The sequence below is a fragment of the Dermacentor variabilis genome, chromosome 4 (genome assembly GCF_050947875.1).
Source record: "Dermacentor variabilis isolate Ectoservices chromosome 4, ASM5094787v1, whole genome shotgun sequence".
NCBI classification, from domain to species: domain Eukaryota; kingdom Metazoa; phylum Arthropoda; class Arachnida; order Ixodida; family Ixodidae; genus Dermacentor; species Dermacentor variabilis.
This window is the reverse complement of record NC_134571.1, coordinates 129,810,979-129,830,205: the sequence shown is the minus strand read 5'-3', so window position 1 is coordinate 129,830,205 and position 19,227 is coordinate 129,810,979. Positions and strand designations below refer to the sequence as shown.

Here is a 19,227-nt window from a genome sequence, read left to right as displayed (position 1 = left end):
CTATCGACTCAAAGAAGTTGTCGCACTGCTACACGGCGCTTTTGAAAGGCCGCTGAGTGGTGCAGGTGTTTCTTGCAAAATTGTGTGCCGCTGCGGATCTTTACTTTCGCTTTCATGTCGCAACATGTTAAACAACATTAAAACTACTTAAAAGCACTATAATTTCTTTTATGTTTGTTTATACATTTTATAAATTGCCATACATATATGTTTAGTTCTTAAGTTTTGGAGTAGCGAAACTGCCGCAACGTTTGCATCGCTGTTGTCGAGAGTATGTGCAGTTCGCACATATCAAGTGGCAAAAATACTTTATTAAATAATTAAAAACACTCATACATAGTATTTTAGAGCATTTTGGTTTGATTTGTTCTTTCTAACCGTGCGTACGAGCACACTGTGAACGAGAGGGCATGTTCGCACTGTTTCCGTTTCCGTTGCTCAAAGGCCATCGAGATTTCGATAGAGTTGTAAGGTGCTCCGTTGACTCGATAGACTATTGACTCGGCGGCCTTCAAAACCACCCGTGTAGCAGCTCAAACTTGACCTTTGAGTCGACTGACTATCGGTTGGAAGGCCTTCCAAACGCCCGTGTGACACGGGCATTAGTTTGTCAGCTTTTTTTGGTCGCATCAGGTGCTGTGCAGGAATGCAGGAAAGCTCATGTACCTTAGGTCCACGTTAAAGTACCCCACGTGGTTCAAACTAATTTGGAGCCCCCATTACTCTCAAAGTAAGCATCTCTCAAAGCCAATGAGTTGCTCTGGGACCTGAAAGGGGCACTAAAAGCGAAACACAAAATTCATTTAGACGAATAGAGCGTTCTTTGAAAACTGTTGTTAATTTCATCACATGAAAAAAAAAATGAAGGATGAAGTTTCATTTTCTAAAACTTATCCGTGCCGAATCTTCAACGCCGCAATGTCACTGTGACGTCACGGATTTCAACTATTTTTCCATATTTAGGCCACATTGACTCGGCAAAAGTTCACGAAACTCGCCATGTTCAATCTTTGGCTCCTTAAAACGCAATGCAGTCTATCTTTATTGCTCAAGATAGGCTCTTGAAGACGCTATCAAAATACATGACGCCTCACAGAGAGCTGGTACGGGAACTTCAAGGAGGCGTCGCTACCTGCCTTTTTTGTTACGTCACTTTTTCTGGCTTAGCAAGTGTCTTATCGTGGTAAGAAGGTAAGAGCGGTGTTTCTGATATTGTAGAAAGGTAATTTACTGATACAGGTGAAATCATTTTTCTCTTTAGTTTCCCTTCAAAGGACTGGTGACACAAACTTTTGATGACGTGCAGAGAAACACTTGTATACACAAGCCCACACCAAGAAGCCGCACTCCTTTTGGCGGTGCTCTGAATTGGTCGTAATAAATTAGGTTTTAATGATTTGTTGCATGTTCAAAGAATTCTAGCACCATATTGTCGTTATGGGGTCGCAGCTATCTACAGGAGCAAGAAAGGCATATCTTAATAACAAACACAATATTTTAATAAGCTTAAAAATGAACAAAGCCCATCTTTCCTGCTTGGAAACTGTTGTACAGCCAGATTTAATTGCAGTAAAAGGAAACACCGACACCTTTGATTTGCACTCGAAAAGTGCTCGCTGCAAAATCTGGGCACATGTGCATGTATCTGGCACACACAGGAAGTTTCAATCCTTGCCAACGGAAAGTGTTAGTGAAATTTCAAGTGCAATCTCTGGGCTTTGCCTCTAAACAGTGTTTTAATGCTCACTGTGCAATCGGACCAAATAAATGTGCTACCGTGTGCATTTAAGTCTATAAGTCATATTTTACAAAGGTTTTACTGCAAATTACCTTATGGTTTTTGGCAGAACAGCCAAATTTGACTGGTATGCCAGAGCACAAGGTTTATTTTATAAATCTGCCTTGAACAGCATAAATGGCTACCTTTCAGAAAATAGCGGAATGTTGTTCACAGCATACAAAAGAAGGAAGCTTCTTTTGACTGCTAAACAGATTGCCTTAATATGAAAATGTCCAACATCAGTGTAGCCTTTCCAGCCTTTGTCAATAACGTGGTCTTGCCTTCGGTAATCAAGTTTTCTGACATCATTTACACTTCCATGTTTCATTTTTGTCCCAAGCCTGTTGACTAAACACAGTTTTTGAAGGCGCTCAGGAATCTCGTCAATACGTTGAGCACTCACTTCAGCAGCAGTGGCATCAATTGTGATTGAAAGTACCTGTGTAGTACATCTCGATAAGAAAGTTCAATATTCATTCTTTTGGCAATCATTGAAAGTGACTATGTGTGACAGTGACTGCCCCAGTCATCATCATCTTTCCTTTGGTGTCGACTTGCACGCTGTCTTTTTGGAAGTGGCCTCCATGAATAGGCCTTCCAAGGTTGCAGGCCTTTAAGGCATCTGGTTTTCTGGTAGCTTTTAATGACACCCTCGTTACTGTTGGCCCTTGCTACCCGCTCTCCACTCTGCTCTCTGCCTTACTCTCCACACACGGCAGCTTGCCTATCATGTGGCGGGGGCCTATTCCCCATGCGCCTTTCATTTCTTTGTGAACAGGCTTAAAATAGTTGTATGATTCTCCCACCTAGTCTTTTTTTTTTTGTCTCCCTTTGTGGTTACAACCACCAGTTATCCACTCTACACAATGCATGGCGTGCTCAAAGTAATTTCTTCCTCTTAATGTCATCTGTTTACAATACAAACTGCCCTTTTTCTGCCTCTTAAATTTTCTCTTCCCTCGCTCATTGCATGGAGCTTAGTTCCTTTCCATGTTTCTTTCTGCCCCAATAGTACTTAGCCTCAGTGAGAGTTGCAATGTGGGCTTGTTTGGTATGACATCAAAAGGTATTCTATTAGTGCAAGCAGGAATACAGACAAAAAATAACACACATGTCCCTGTTTGTGTTACTAGAATAACTTGACCTCAGTTGTCTTCCACAACAAGGGCTCCAGGCATGGGCTGTTTGAATAAATCTTTATGCTTAAAAACAATTATGGTCACTCTAATCACAGACATGTACACCCAAATTCCGCAAAGTAGCTTGCCGGACGCAGTCCGTAGGTCACAGTTCACCACTCCAGCATAGTGAGAGATAATGTACTCGATCGTCTCGAAGCGTGGCCAGGATGATAGTCTTATGCACGGCGTTCCCCAGGCGGCCCCACATGATGATGTCACGGCCTGCCACTTTGGTGTCTTTCCCGAGACACACCACCACACCAAAAGCATGGAACACAAGTGGGTCACCTGCAAGCAAGGCAAGAATTGCGAGCTTTAGAAGCAACATCCTCAAGCGGTCTTGCATACCCAAAACCCAAACTCCTCTGTACACCTTTCATGTTCTTTCGTACTCTTGTCCTATGCCTATAAGCCTATAGCGTCCTCTATTTCTAAGTATCCGTAATATAACTCATACCCAAGTGTACTGCATAATTACCTGTAGTAGTCGAATGCTGTTCTTTCGTTCCTATCCAATCCTATCCCAATGGCAAAAGGTGCCTTCAGGTGAAAGCAAATGCAACAATTTACCGGAATAGCACATGTTGAGCGTAGATATTCGTACTGATAAAAATCTGTGTGTGAAATATTTATGAGAAAGGAGGGTATATGAAGGTGCCTCTCCGCAGCCTCTCATTTCCTTCTCTCAACTTCACGATAATTTTACAATTATATAGATATGCACGTTTTCATAAAAAAAAAAAAAAAAAAAAAGTTCTACGCCGGGCACGAAGGCTCGGTGCACGAGCGTTCTTGCAGCCGCCGTGGCCAGGAATCGTACGCATATGGAACTTGTCATTGATTATTCGTACCTCCGGCTGATGAAAAAGAAACATATCGCGATATATTATCCCGGTGGCTCGAATACTGCATGAAAAGACAGCATTTATATGAGCACGTCCGGACAGCTTGCGTAACGAGTTTCTCTTTCTTTCGCTTCTTTCAGAAACTATGCGCTGTGAACAGCCGTTTTGCACAATGCAGGATCCAGATATTTAGCTCTGTTCATATTTGCGCGAGCAATAAGCTTTAAGATGTGATCTTCGCATTGTTTGCATGGCACAAGTTGTTGCCCAAGCGCGCCTAGCGAATGGCCTAGCCGTGCCTTCGAAGTTCCGACACCGATTCTCCAAAGCGTCTGTGACAGCGCAGCATCGCGAAGGCATCACGCAGACGCTATCATCATCATTAAAACCGCTTTCAGTAATGGCGTCGCGTGTGTTTACGATTGCAAGTCGCAAACGCGCCGGCAGTCTGTGAAATAACCTTCGAGACCGTTCGCTGAAAGATTCCGCAGTGAAACGCGCTGCGAAAGACGTTCTCCAGGAGTTTCGTGAGTCGTGTTTCGTTGCAGAGCGCACAACTTTCCCAACTCGGCAGGAACAAGCCTTGGTGCCGGCGGTGCTTTCGAACCACAGAAGTCACTCAGAAGCTCAGACTGCGTGCTTCGCGACGTTCGGTAGCAGAAGGATAAGCTAGGCGCGGGGTCGACCGCGAAGCAGCGCCGCCATGCCGTACGCCAACCAGCCGTCGGTGCACATCAGCGAGCTGACCGACGAGAACGTCAAGTTCTTCGTCGAGGACACGGACCTGAGCGTGGCCAACAGCCTGCGGCGAGTGTTCATCGCCGAGACGCCGACGCTGGCCATCGACTGGGTGCAGCTCGAGGCCAACTCGACCGTGCTCCACGACGAGTTCATCGCGCACCGGCTGGGCCTGATCCCGCTCACCAGCGACGAGATCGTCGACAAGATGCAGTACTCGCGCGACTGTACGTGCGCCGACTTCTGCACCGAGTGCTCGGTCGAGTTCACGATCGACGTCAAGTGCCTCGACGAGCAGACGCGGCACGTGACCACCGCGGACCTCAAGTCGAGCGACCCGCGCGTCGTGCCGGTCACGTCGCGCCACAAGGACGACACCAACGAGTACGGCGAGACCGAGGACATCCTCATCGTCAAGCTGCGCAAGGGCCAGGAGGTCAAGGCCCGCGCGTACGCCAAGAAGGGCTTCGGCAAGGAGCACGCCAAGTGGAACCCCACGTGCGGCGTGGCGTTCGAGTACGACCCGGACAACGCGTTCCGGCACACCACCTACCCGCGACCCGAGGAGTGGCCCAAGAGCGAGTACACCGAGCTGGACGAGGACCACGCCGAGGCCGAGTTCCAGAGCGAGGGCAAGCCCAACAAGTTCTTCTTCAACGTCGAGTCGTCGGGCGCCCTGAAGCCCGAGACCATCGTGCTGACCGGCCTGAGCGTGCTCAAGAAGAAGCTGAGCGACCTCCAGACTCAGCTGTCGCACGAGCTGCCCTGCGATTCGCTCACCATCAACTGACGGAGGGAAGCCCGCTCGTTCATTGCTTGCAGGGACACGCGTAACCGTCGCATACTGTTTAATAAAGCAGAAAACCTCGTTGCCATACCAGATGTCCGTACAATCCTGGCCCTGCACGAGCCTTACATTAACTGTACCTAGCACTAATCCTAAACCAATGCAGACGCACAGGTGAATGGGTTTTCTGTTATATAAATAGCCGTGTGACTTGCTTTATGTTCCAGGACTGATAAAACAGAAAGCCATGATCACGCTTAGACAAACTGGCTGCCTTGGGGTCCTGCCAATATGTGAAAGCAGTGTTTGAGATCCCTCTCATTGTGCAAACATGTGGCGGCTGGACAGAAGTCTTTGCTTAAGGTTGCACAGCGTATGATTTCAAGGTAGATTGCATTATTTCGAACCAGGGTGTCAAACCGAAATGTTTTCAGGTTCAGGTTTCCATTTTGGTTCAGGTTCAATTGCACGCCAAAAACATAACCATTAGAACTGGTTCACAACATTTCGAAATTATGGGGGTATTGACAAGACATTTTTGACTATGCACCTTTTTTAAAACTTCAAATGAAGGTCTTAGACTCGAGAAGAAATGGTGACAAGCTTCAGAGCGCCACAAATTATTATATTAGCTTTTCTATAGATTTCATTTTTACTGTGTCGAGACGTCGCGGCCTAGTATGTGGTCACGTGGAGCCAGGACACTGCAACGCTTTGACTTTCGTTCCACCACGCTTGGTAATCCACCATGGTACTACATCGGCCCTCACAACAAGCAGCTGCATAAGAGGTGACCAAGCGAGCCTGAGTGCACTGTCAAAGTGTCACAATGTCCTGCTCCCACATGGCCACATACTGTGTCTTGATGTCATAACACAGTATCTTTCTGGGAAACGATACCCTAACTGGCCGTAGAAAACCTTTACACATTCAATTATTTATGGCGCTGTGAGGCTTGTCACTATATTTTCTAAGGCTTGCAGGTCTAGGACCTTCATTTAACACAAGAAATGAATAGTCAAAAATATCATGTCGGTACCCTCCTAAGTAGAATGAAAAGATTTAGAAAACAACGTTTCTCAGCCTCAACAGCAAACTTATTTGAACAAAAGAGTTAATTTCGACCTCGCCTTTAATATTGCACACTAAACTGACTACAGTGTGAGCATAGGTTTTCTGTGGTTTGCTTTCGAAGGCAACAGTGTCTATTGCATTGAAAACACATTTAATTTCATTGTTGCACCTGTAAGTTGTTGTACATTTGTTTCTCACCTTGCCTGCTGAGGTTGAGGCCTAATATATTAAGATTCGGTGACGACACAGGCCTGTGTGACAGGCATTGCTCTTACAGGAGCGTCTTGTTCTGCACAGCCTGCAGTCAATTTCTAATGATGCACCCATGCAAGTTCCGTTATGTCAAAAGGCTGAAATCGAGACAATATCACTCGTTTTCTTTTGTTCTATAAATGTTTGAATTAGCGCACCCATCATGTTACGAGCTTTTGCACTATCTTGTAGTTTTCGGCATACTGTATAGACTCGTGTGAGGGCCACACTTTATTTTTTTCACAATTTTGTTGAGGTGTGGCCGTTACACAGGACTGAACCTTTTTATCAAAACGGTTCCGGTGCAGCCTTGACCATTTGATGTGCCATTGCATCAGAGGTCAACTCGCAGCTCTTGCCATCTAGTAGCGGCATGCAAAAGCACACAGCGAGCAAAAATTCGCCGATGCGTGTGCACCATTGGGGTACAGAATATGACTGCTTCTCTGCTGAAATTTTTTTCTCCAAATTTTGGACAGCCAAGTTGGAAATGCGGCCCTTACACGAGTCTGTACAGTAGTTGATGGAGACCAATTATTTTATGAGTATGCTGCTCTTCAACCAGCCTTGGTTTCACAAAAATTAATGTGTCATTAGTGTCGTAACTAAGTTGAAGTGAAGTTATTTGAGTCTTGCCAGTAGCATGGGAGTGGTTTGCCGACTGCGGGAGGCTTTGAGCCTTTGTCCGGCGTTTCTCCCCTAACACGCCCTCCTAGAAGAAGGTTCACAGCAGTGGGTCCAACATTTTTTAAAGCATGTCACTAAAGTGCGATAAAAAAGTTGTAAAATTTTGCTGCAAGGTTGCTAAAGCTGTCGCTAATACTTTTGAGCGAACTTTTAAAGCAATATAAGCATTTTGGAACACTAATATAAGTTAATGTTGCACAAACTATCTATTGATACAGTTCACGTTTGACTAATGCCCATTCAGATGAGGAATAAACAGTGCCCGCCGCGGTGCCGTTGTGGCTTTGGCATTACGCTGCTAAACCTGAAGGCGCATGGTCGAATCCCGACCACGGCAGACACTTTTCGGTGGGGGTGAAACACAAAAATGCCTGTGTATCATGCACTGGCCCACGTTAAAGAACCCCAGGTATCAAAGTTAATCTGGAGACGCTACAACCTGCCTCATGATCGCATTTTGGTTTTGGCACATAAATCTCCAGAATTTATGTAACTAACAGTAAATTTACCAGCAAAGTGTAGAGGACTTTTGCTTTGCTGATACCCCTACATAACAATAGACGATGGCAGCTGAAATTTTTCATTTACCTTCAGATTGCTAGGCAATACAGCACGCTTCAAATTAACGTCTGTTATTTTATTTTTCCAGCACGGAAAGGCGCTTGGTCCAAATCGTCTAGTTCTTGGTGCTACTGAGAGGAGAGCTAAATTCTGCACCATGTGCTTGGGCCCACATTAACACTGGCGAAGCCGATTACATGACATGTACCGGGTGCTTTAATTTAACATTAAGAAAAGTTTTAAAAATTGGCTATGGTATATAGCACAAATCTGTTTAATAATTGGGATCACTCGAAGAGAACATTATTTGGACTAAAAATAAAGATTCATAGATGATTAATTAACGAAATTTCACAAATAAACTTTTTAACTTGTCACTTTAGGGCAAACATATAGCAATATGTGAATTGAAGCCAGTGATTTCACAATGCACCTTTACTTGGAACAAATTTTGTACTAACACCAGTTTTCAGATAACTGCAGTTAAAATTGCAGCAAAATGTAGTGTTGTTCCACCTCCTCTTTTAACAAAACTGATTTTTTTGCCTTGAAGTTCAAATGTTGCTGGAACACCAATGCATTTCATTGAAAATTTTGGGAACTCGTATCTCAAAACTGGTGTCATCCTGAGAATTCGTTCCAAGTGGATATATGACTTTCAAAGTTAGAAGCTACAAGTAGTACATTATTATATTTGCCTTAAAGTAACTAGTCTAAAAGTTAATTAGTAGAAAATGTTAAATTATTCCAATATTCAGTTTGATTTCTTGTGAAAATAATGTCAGCCTCTGGGAGTAGTCTAGCTAAAGAAGCAGCATTGCGATGCACCACACCATTTAATTTATTGCGATGCATTTTGGTGAAGTTATGTGCTAAACCTGCAGCATTAAGATCCATTCAAATCACTTTTGTAAGGAATTAAAACAAAAACGATTTACTTTCATCAGCACAATGTGAATCCTGTAAAGCACCGTGTGAATACCATCAGTGTGAAACCAAATATTCTTTCATCATCGTCGCAGAGCCCATGCATCGTACAGCCCATTTCGGCCACTTAAATGTAGCTTTTACAGCGCAGCTCTTAGGCGGCGATTCCTGCGGCAAGCATCTGAGTCACTTGTCACCGAGCAAATGAGGACAGCGAAAGGAGAGAGCAAACACAGCGTGCATCGGGGGATGAAAAAAGCACCGAGTTCGAAGAGGCGCGAGGAGGGCGCAGCGAAACCATGAGGCGGAAAGCAGAGGAGGGCATGGCGAAAGGGTGAGGAGGAAAACGGAGTGCCGGCAACAAGCACACGGCGAGCGTGGAAACAAAGTGCTGGCGTGGGCTACGGACCCACTGGGCATGTGCTACTTCACCTGTGGTGGTGCCGCCACTAGAGAATGTGCTCCACACGAGCCATGCGTTCCCATGTTCACGCTTTCTTTCTGAACAATGAGTGATGCAATTGGTGGAAAAGCTTCGTCAGCCGCCGCTGCTAAACGAGCTGCCCAAGCAGAGGCTCGGAGCCGCCACCACCAAGAACACCCTGTCGTTCAGAACCAAATTCTTTGCCACAATATATCGCAAATTCGAAACGCCTTAACAGCTGCTCTCAAAATTTGCATTAGGTAGTATCGTGAGTGAAATTTTTAATAAGAAAGTAGATTCTAGAAGACCGATTTTAGAAGATTTCCTACTTTCAAAGTCAGTAAAATGTCTGTCGCGTCACTAAAAAATGTCACCAGTCTCCTAATAGAAAAAATTTGTCACTAAACAGACAAGTCACTAAATCTAGAGACAAAATCACTCTAGCAACACTGGTTCACAGGGTCTTGCAAACTGTTTCTCAAACCGGTTCAGAATAGTTCCTTCAATAAGTTCCAAGATGGCAAAAAGATAATGGTTTGGTTTGGTTCCGCCCCAGTTGTGAGTTCTTTTCAGTCTGACACTCTAGTTCAAACTGGCAAGCATACTAACCACCCATCTGGAATTTACAGGTCCAAGTCTTGCATGAGTCTATGGTAGGAAGATTTCAGGGAATTTCAGCCTAATGTGTAAGCTGCTGCTAATAGTACTTTCAGTGTGGCATGCAAAATACATAAATGGAACAAAACCATGACACTGAGTAGCACAACATTGAAGGTGTTCTGCTACTACAAACATTTCTTGAACGCACAACAAGGTGAGTGTGGCAACAGTGATTACTACATTGTAAAATCGGTAATCAGAATAAATTACTGCACCATGATGGTTAACAACTAAAGCACACTTCCAAGCTGAAGAATAATTTAGTGAGCTGACATACTCAGTACAAACTTGAGAAGAGAAAACAACTGTGTGAATGATGTTTACCATGGTGTTAGAAATTGGTTAGGTGGAGTGACAATATGCCAAAAGAAGTGCGAATCTGGCACCCAGTTTCTTTTCTTGTCACATGACGCCACATGTGTCGGGGCTCGCCTGGCTATGCCCAGAGGCTTATGCGATCTGGTTCTTGAGCGTCTTTAAAGCGATCGCAGGGGCTTGTAAAGAAAGCGCGGTCATGCTATTTCGTGCGCATAAGTTAAAGATGAATTCTACAAAAAGTTTTATGCATAAGGGCTCAGCGTGCAGCTTTAAAAAGCTCATAGTCATCACACCTGGTCTTGGAGATGCGCCGATCACGTGGCTGCATTCTACTAAATCTATGTGTGCAGTGAGTAGTATATTGTACTTGCTCTTTATTTGTTCTTGCAAGATCACTTCTACGTATTTTGTGGTCAGCATCGTATAAAGAGCGAACATGTGTCACTGATGTATAACGTGCGAGACATACTTCCGCTCCATAATATAAACAAACAGGTATCCGAGTGAAACCGACACTCGTCTTCTGCAGCAGCAAAGATGAATTGTGCAGAAACATTTTAAGCGCATACAATGACCAGCTATGATAAATGACCCAATTAAAGCTTAAATATTTATTGGAACGTAGCACAGGTGTCATATTGTGTTTACATCAACCTTGCAGCTGAGGTATACTGACCGAACAGAATATTTGCCATGCGCCGCTGATATATTTGCTAACCCTGTACACATCTGCGGGAAGCAGAGCGCTTTACAGTGCAACCGGATTAAGGGAGAATGCGATCAAGTGGGTGACAGCTTGCGACGGATGGCTATGAAGTTGTTCTTTGAAGCAGGTGACGTGCTTCTGTGTTTTTAAATAAATTAATGGAAACAAATTCGTAATAATGCGTTCACACTTTCTTTCACAGTATTGACATTACCTATGCAATACACAATTTTGCCTTAAGAGAGCAGTTATACCTTGACGATTAGTCACTCCGCTATCTGCCCTGTGGAAAACTATGTTGTATGGGGATGCCAAATCATATGAAAGAATGCAGAATGGTGCTCAAAACAGTGGACCAGAAAAAGAAAACTCACTTTGTTTACTGGATAGTGTATTCCTTATACCAGCACGGAACCTACACAACATAAAGGTGTCGGTAAAATGTATTACAATCAACATTTTAAAACAAGAAACAATACTAGACCAGCTTCGAAAGTTTCCACAGCTTCTGTGTCTTGTTTATTTCGGTGTTTCACAGCTGCTTGAAGTAGCGTCTCATTCCGATTTCCACATAATAATGAAGCACTTGTGGCATAACATCAACCTTGTGCTGATGACGGGGAAAAGATCAAATGTAATTTTCCACTGCGTTGTCTGTTGTTATGTCGTATGCATGCCTTTCACCAGCATGTTTGCGAAATATTTTTTCCACTTCCTTTAAAAACATGTACAGGGAAGTGTTTGGGGCGCACTAATCCTCCTCGCGTCTTGCAGACTACTAATGCTGCTTCCGGCCTTGACGTTGCATTATTTGTAGCCGTCAAGCCAGTTTGGCATTGTTGACAGCTGGTGTGCTTCAAAATCTTTCGGCACAAGGATCCTAGTACATAATAAATCATGCAGTCAGCATCATCATGTAATGACGATATAGCTGAAAGTATATTTTCACTCAGGTTCTTCTTCAGTTCCTCTAGACTTGACACTATGGAAACATATTCCTGGAATGCTGATGTTAGGCCAGAGAGACTTAAAAGATGTGGCTCTTCACTGGTTTGCACTTCGCAATTCCCAAACTTTGGCGGCTTCTCAAGACTATATATTGAAAGCGTATTATATAATTGTAAGAATGTAGGCAAGCAAGGGTGGTCATACTGACCCTTTGCTTGGCGTATGATATCAAAAAATTTTTCAAGAAGATCTTGATTGAATTTAGCAGTTAGCACACATCTAAAACCACACTTCTCTAACAGGTACTTTGAAAGTTTGGTTGTTGAAGGTATCGTTACTCGCAGGCCTTCAGGAATTGATTGAGACACGTAGTTAAGGGGATCAACTTTACCACATTTTACATCATTTTCCCAGTTGTTCAGCCATTGCAAAGCTGATTCTAGGATGCCGAAATCTTTGCAGCCTTCCTTGAGGCCTTCTTTGGGATTCTTACAGTTCAAGGCATCCAAGAGGTTAGTCAGCCTTACCGTAACATCAACTAAAAACTGTTAAAAATAGCAACTAAAAATCAACATAAAACCAAAGTGACATGTGCGGTCAACAGCAATCGAACACACGCCCTGAAGCCCTGAAGCACGCCCTGAAAAACACTGATAACAGTCATCACACATGCGGCCCTGTAAACCACGCGGCCACCATGGACGCGGCTCATGTGGTTAGGAATTGAAAGCCTCATGGCACCTAGTGCGCCCTGGTGGAGAAAAAAAGAAGCGTGTCTTCATTTTTCGCATGGCGGCGGCATGGAAGAGGCGGAACGTCATTTCACCTAACCTATTCTAACACCGTGACGTTCACTAAAGGTGTGTCTTATGGTGTCCATTATCAAAACAAAAACTAAACACATTAGAATTCGGGCAGTAAAACATGTTGATAGTGTTCACTTTTCTTTGACAGCACTAACCATCATTTGCCAACACTGGCCCTCTTCTCTTTCCTTTTTCTTTTTTTGGAGATGAAGTCAAGAACAAGACCATCTACAAGAGGGCACTCTTGCATCCAGACTCTGCTTCCAGGAAGAAGTGGCTTACCAGAATGAACAAGTGGCTTACCCGAATAAACGAGAAAGTCTCCTCCAAACTTTGACCCAACTGTCATGTAGTGGCCCTTTTCCCAGAGATCTTCGAACACTCGGCAACGTATTTTATGCGCATCGCTCCTCGGGTAGTTCAACTCTGCGGGCACCAGGTCTGATGCCTTTGTTCGCAGGCAATCTGCAGGAGCAAAAAGTGAGTGAAACTTGTAACTGCTACAACTGGCCTATGTAGGAATCGCACACTGAGAATTACACAGACAGTGGTGCTCTGTCAAAAGCTTTGAAGCCATTAAGTGTATTAAGTTAATGTGCTGAAGACCCCATTCAACTTTTGTCGTTCCGAAGACACATAAACGGTGAGGAATAGGGCTCCTTAATGTATTCTGCTTTGAAGCTTCAGTGCTCGCTTTGTAGGGCCCGGCAAAAGGTCCTGTCACTTAGGGAATGGCTTAAGGACTTTTGACAGAGATTGCCCCTGTTGACAACCACTATGTTAACGAAGGTGTCGCAAAAGTCTAAAGGCCATGGCTCATTCTGTACTGGAACTTGCCAGCTTCTGTAGATTGGTGCTATACTCAGTCCTTGCTGGAAGCAAGCGCCAGCAAGCACAAACGTTAAGATACTGAGAGGAAGTCCATCGTGGCTTTTGGGCTTTTGTGACAGACTGTACATAAATAGTGATGCAGAAGAGAAGCCCTTTGTGCTTGAAACAACTGTCGGACAGGGAAGAGATGGCCAGTTTTGGTTCTCCAGTCCGATGGACCACATGCATTTTGGAAGTAGGTAGTCCACTTGCTTGGGCTACAAACATAGTATGGCCTAGAAATTATAGTGTCACTGAAGTTTGCATTCGGCGAGGGTAGCTATAATGGGCTTGATGGTAAGTCATCTTCCAATTTTTCCTGGTGCAGGCACGACGACATGAACATAGAAGGCGCACAAGACAACACAGGGCACTGTGTATTTTCTTCGGTGCCTTTTATGTCTGTACCATTGTGCGTGTGCTACAACAACTTCAGAGTATTGCAGGGCAGCCAACTTGCAGAATTCTAGAAAAGTCAATTCATAGCATTCATTCAATTTGGCAGCATTGGACCTTTAGTTCATCGAAACTCTAAACTTGGCTCGGACGACACATGCAAAGCCTGCCCTTGCCAGACTGAAAAGTTGACTGCCTTTGAAGAAGATTATCAAGCCAAAGCGAGGCAACAATCAACATATTATGCGATGTTGCCAGACACAGCTTTACAGTATAGCTTAGCATTAAAAATAATTCAGAACTCATTTTGATAAAAACTGCAGGCAAATCAATGCTGTGAAAGTTCATACGTCTGGTCTGGCCCACGCTGTCAGCTCAGTTACAAATGCAGGTCTCACATATTTTCTGCTCTATCTCAAGCGAATTATTTAAGCATGCATTGAGCATATCACTCTACCCATTTTGGGAGCGCAGTGTTAGCAAAGATAATGTGAAAAAGACAACGAAAGGGTCTTGTCTGGCCTACTGGTTACTTTACTGGATGTCTGCTACGTTCTGGGCATCACCAAGCTTCCCCCTGTCATCATACAGCCGTGAATGTCCCGAAAGTCGCTTACTCAGTTCTCGGTGACTGTCCGCCAGCAGTGGTAGAAAATGTGATTAAAATTTTGCAAAATGCGAAGTATTCTTTACCTACTTCAAGTTTGAGCCTATCTATCTGTCTAGCCTCTTATGCTATCTAGCCTCTACGCTCTTACGCTTCTTTAGACAATTTCAATGACGATCTCGATTCAATTTCCATATTTATTTTACTCATACGCACGCAGACCTATGTGTGAAAAGAAGGAGAGGCTGTGCATGTGAAATGTGAGTGTGAAGAGGGTTCAGACAGAAAGAGGCAAAGTCCAGGTTGGTAAGATAAAAGAAGGTTGTAGGTTGATGTTTTTCGTATATTCTATTAGTATTCACGATTATACAGCAATTAAATCATTATTCAGTTTATAGTCAGTAACGTTAATTTCTTTTTTTTTCCTTAAAAAGATAGAACCAATGGTTCAAAGCACATGCATAAGTTAATTATTTGCTGCAGGCATTAGAAGGAAGAAAAGACAATTCCTTTCTTATAACAGACAGAACACGGCACATCAAACATCCTGTTAAACATGGCAGTACCTTTATTATAGTGGCACAAAATGAAGTGAAACGGAGCCACATTTGACAAGCAGAAGGTTCAACGTTCCAGTAACTTAATGTCCATGTTTTTGTTACTTGCATCCACTGGACAGAGCTGGCTAGAACAAGTTGCGTGCACCATGACTAAAAGAGGATACGGCACTTCTGGATGCCATCAAATCTTGTCATCATTTTCCAGCACTCAATCATAACTAAACTTGTCATCATTTTCCAACACTCACCGTACAGAACAGGTGCCAATGTGATGTCTTTTGATGGGGTAGACACCCTCTTCTTCATCACATCGGCAATAATGGCCTCCTTCTGAGCCTCGAAGTCTGCTGCTTGCACCTCAACGGGCTCAGCAGAAGAGCCTGGATCCTCTTCAGTCGACACAGAGCCACCACTCTTTTTCAGCTTCTTTCTCACCCTCTTGGCAACAAGCTGCCCTGCGGTCTTCTTAACATGACCAGCAACAATGTTCTCTGCGTACTGCTTAATCTCGGCCTTCCGTTGCGCCATAATCACTTCAACCTGCAACACAAGTAATGGCGATAGAGTTTACTGTTGGGCTTAAATTGCGAGTTGGCACATGGTATTTATGAGGACGAATCAGAAATTCGTTGCTCCTATTATTTATTAGCCAAAATAAGGTACATACAGGTAACTACAAATATATGTACTATTCTACGTACCTTATACTATTTCTCCACATAGTCCCCACACTGGCTCAGACATTTGTTCCATCGCAGAACTAAACTTTGGATGCCCCTGTGGTAAAATTCGTCCGGCTGACTGTGGGACCACCGTCAGACTGCTGTCTTGGCTTCATTGTTGCACATGAATCACACTTCTCAAAGCGAGACACCTTTCCCCATACGTGGGCTGCATTTCCCTGTGAATTTCGCTGGGCGTTCATCCCTTGCTCCATAGAAAACAAATCACACTTGATTGCTCGTACGTTGTGGATGTGTGAAGCACAACCGACAGCAGTGCTGCGCCCTGAATCCCATAGTCAGCAGATAAGGATACCAGCTGATAAGGATCGGCCGGTCTAAGAAAGGTCCACCGCTGTAAATGGATATGTCGACTTCACATTTACAGCCACAATTTGGCTAAAAAAATAGGCGCAAAGACTTTCTGATTCGCACTCGTAGAATGGAAACAGAGCAAATAATGCACTGTCCGCCTGTCTCTTTCTTGCCCCATTCTTTGCGCTGTTTCTGGTCTAAATACACGAAACGGCCAAGTGTGACATTTAAGTGCAACAAAAATTCATATTTTGAGATATCACCTGACATGCGAGTTTGCACGTCTTTTGAACTGAACAAGCGCACCATTACACAATAGAATGGCGAGTGTACTGGTTTCGTCATTTCGTAACATTGCCAAAATTCACGGCAGTTGTGGTTTGACTAGCGGATGCGTAGATGCTGCATGGTTTATTAATATTGACGTTAGCATCTCCCATGGGGAAAGGCTGGAATACCTATGCAATTCTCAAGTGCGTGTGCAGCGAATTTATCCGAAGGCCTCCATAAGGGTGTCCGTGATCACCCATGTTTGGGCAGTTTCTTTGGCATATCATTAAGAATCATGCTATGCACACTATATGGAGTGCGCGCCCCTGCTGGAAATGGCAATTCTCGCACTGGTGAAACTTATTAATCTTATTTTTAGCACGACGCGTATTAGCATAGAGATTAAGGTTCGATCGTGCAAGGTTAGGTTAGGTTAGGTTAAAAAAACAAGTTGGGGTTAATTCGATCCGAACGAAATGTTACTGAATCTCCCGGATTGGGTGCACGTATTATAAAGGTCTAAACCAAACTCGGAATTCCCGGCGCGTGTGCGTTTCGATTGGCACTGTACGGCTGAGATATCTCAGGCGTACAGTAGTTTGTGTCATATGACAATTAAGTCATACGTAGGTTGTGGCAGCATCGCCGTGTGGCACCTGTGCGTCGTGCACATTACCATTTCCGAGAGGGGTGCAATAGCTCTATAGTGCGCGTAGCATCATCTTATCAATAAATGACGATATTTCGGAGCAGCATATACGATATTAATGCGAGTGGCAGATACATGCAGTTCACCGACTTGCCTGCTGTTGGTAGACATCGTCTGCACACTTGTCAACGTGCGCTCTCTCGTCATCCGAAGGTGGCTGGCTCAACCGCGTGTTCTTCACGAGAACGCAGAACCCTAAAATTTTACGAAAGATTAACACAATTATAAGCAGACTGTAGTGGGTACGCTGAGTGGTCACGAGCTTTACGCACCTTTGGAAATAAGCAAATGCGCCTCCTCCATGGTAAACTGCACTGGCAATCCGAGCAGAACGTTCTGATAGGGGCAGCGAGGAAAGCAGCCGACCTGCGTTCCGACGATTCGATGCTGACATCGAATCTTGCTGACATCTGAAAGACAAGCAACAGACCTTAACTTGAGAATAACTTCCTTTCTATCGATACCAAGTCAAATGAATACAAGAGGAACTGAAATAAAAATAGGATAACACTTCGCACGCAAACCGGCGACCGAATCGCCTTGACGAGTTATTTCCTATAACTGAAGTTGAGATGCGGTTACTTCCTCCGTAAGTCTTACCCTCTGCGTTCCAGACAAGAACTCTCTCTTTCTGTAAATATAGTTTGATTGGAGCCCCGCTCATACTGGACAAGATCGGAGGCGCTGGTCCAGATTCCAAGGAGCAAACACACGCAGACCTTGCTCGTACTATGCAGACGAAATCAGATAAATAAATGGAGGGCGCTGCCATCGTTTAAAGCTCAGGTCACGTGCCCCTCTCTTTGGCGCCAAAACTTTTGCGAGGCAAGTTGCTGAGAGGTGCAGTCGCTGTTCTGGATATCGTGCGGTGGGTTTAGGGTGGATTAGACCGACGCTTTAGTCACGAAATGGTCGACGCCGACGCTGAGCAGCGGATCCGGGAGTACCAGCGAGAGTACCTCGAATTCTTGGACGATGAGGCGAGTTCGAAATCGCTCCTTGACGGGTCCGCACGCAGCGCGCCGGCATCCCCATTGTCCGCGATCTCTTACCGCATTGCCTCTAACGCAGGATGATCAAGGGTTTTACAGCCACAAAGTCAAGGATCTGGTCACCAAGAAAGAACGCAGAATCATTGTCAACGTCAACGACTTGCGCAAGAAGAATGCCGCCAGAGCTAAAGGGTACTAAGTCCTTTTAACGTTTAAATGCCCTCGCGCCTGAATAGCGCGGGAAAGCGCCCGAGCAGCACGTTTGGTGCGCCATATGCGATGTCGCACCTTCATCGCACGTTTGCCAGCCTCTTTTTGTTACTTAAGTTCCTATGTCAAATTTGTTGTGAGTGTTCTGATGTGTGTGCGTGTGTGTGGGGGGGGGGGGGGGTATGCGCTTTTTTTTTCTTTTTTTCACATGAAGTGCTTTCGTTCTCCATGGACGATTTGACTTGGCATTTCATGCTTGTATTCAGTGATCGTCTTATCTTATACCTGTTCTCCGAATGCGCTAAAATGCTAATTGCGTTTCAATACCTCTGACCCTGGGTTTTGTTGATTTGTCAGGTTGCTCAATCACACCAGCGAAGAGATCATCGCCTTCCAGCGCGCACTCAAGGAAATGGTCATCTCTGTTGACCCACTGCTTGCTAAAGAACGAGATGAATACTATATTGGCTTAGAAGGAAGGTGCGTGCTCGTTTCAACTTTCTGTTTTCTCATATTTCACATATCTTTATCCTGACAGCATTCGACTTGTTCTTTTCCAGCTTCGGATCCAAGCACGTTACACCTAGGACGCTCCATTCTGCTTACCTTGGTGGAGTTGTATGCGTAGAAGGAATTGTGACGAAGTGTGAGTGACCTGTGTGCGATGTGGATCATTCAAGTGGTCTGTGCGCCATTGCCTACCCTTCATTATCCAGTGCTTGTGGTACATGATGTTTACAACTTACAGGAACGGGATAGAGGAATGCATTAAAATGCTGTTGTTTCAGTTTAGCAGTTAGCGATATGGAAATAATAGCTTCATTGAAATCGTTCAACTTCATATGCTCATTTAGATTACATTAAATGGTGTTCGTTAATAGC

General features: G+C 44.4%; 3 protein-coding genes across 4 annotated transcripts in view; 2 read left to right on the top strand and 1 right to left on the bottom strand.

Moving 5' to 3' along the window:
- Positions 1-2,962: 2,962 nt before the first annotated feature.
- Tsen34 (tRNA splicing endonuclease subunit 34) lies at positions 2,963-17,903 on the bottom strand. The gene is made up of 6 exons (XM_075690334.1): positions 17,744-17,903; positions 17,416-17,553; positions 17,238-17,338; positions 15,376-15,667; positions 12,998-13,159; positions 2,963-3,249 (listed from the first exon to the last, which is right to left on the bottom strand). Exons 1-6 carry the CDS (start codon positions 17,805-17,807, stop codon positions 3,065-3,067), a joined length of 942 nt encoding a protein of 313 aa, XP_075546449.1. The 5' UTR covers positions 17,808-17,903; the 3' UTR covers positions 2,963-3,064.
- Polr2C (RNA polymerase III subunit RpII33) lies at positions 4,184-5,421 on the top strand. Its single transcript, XM_075690335.1, has one exon. The coding sequence runs from the start codon at positions 4,510-4,512 to the stop codon at positions 5,332-5,334; it is 825 nt and encodes a 274-aa protein (XP_075546450.1). The 5' UTR covers positions 4,184-4,509; the 3' UTR covers positions 5,335-5,421.
- Positions 17,904-17,943: 40 nt separating the features above from the next.
- Mcm3 (minichromosome maintenance 3) overlaps positions 17,944-19,227 on the top strand; it is a 43,456-nt gene continuing 42,172 nt past the window's right edge. Inside the window, exons 1-4 of one of the 2 annotated variants that reach the window (XM_075690329.1) lie at positions 17,944-18,123; positions 18,215-18,327; positions 18,703-18,825; positions 18,906-18,991. In XM_075690329.1, coding sequence (XP_075546444.1) covers positions 18,052-18,123; positions 18,215-18,327; positions 18,703-18,825; positions 18,906-18,991 — 394 coding nt within the window. In that variant the 5' untranslated portion in view covers positions 17,944-18,051. Of the gene's footprint in view, positions 18,124-18,214; positions 18,328-18,393; positions 18,482-18,702; positions 18,826-18,905; positions 18,992-19,227 lie in introns of those variants that run through there. The other variant, XM_075690330.1, reaches the window with a different exon arrangement.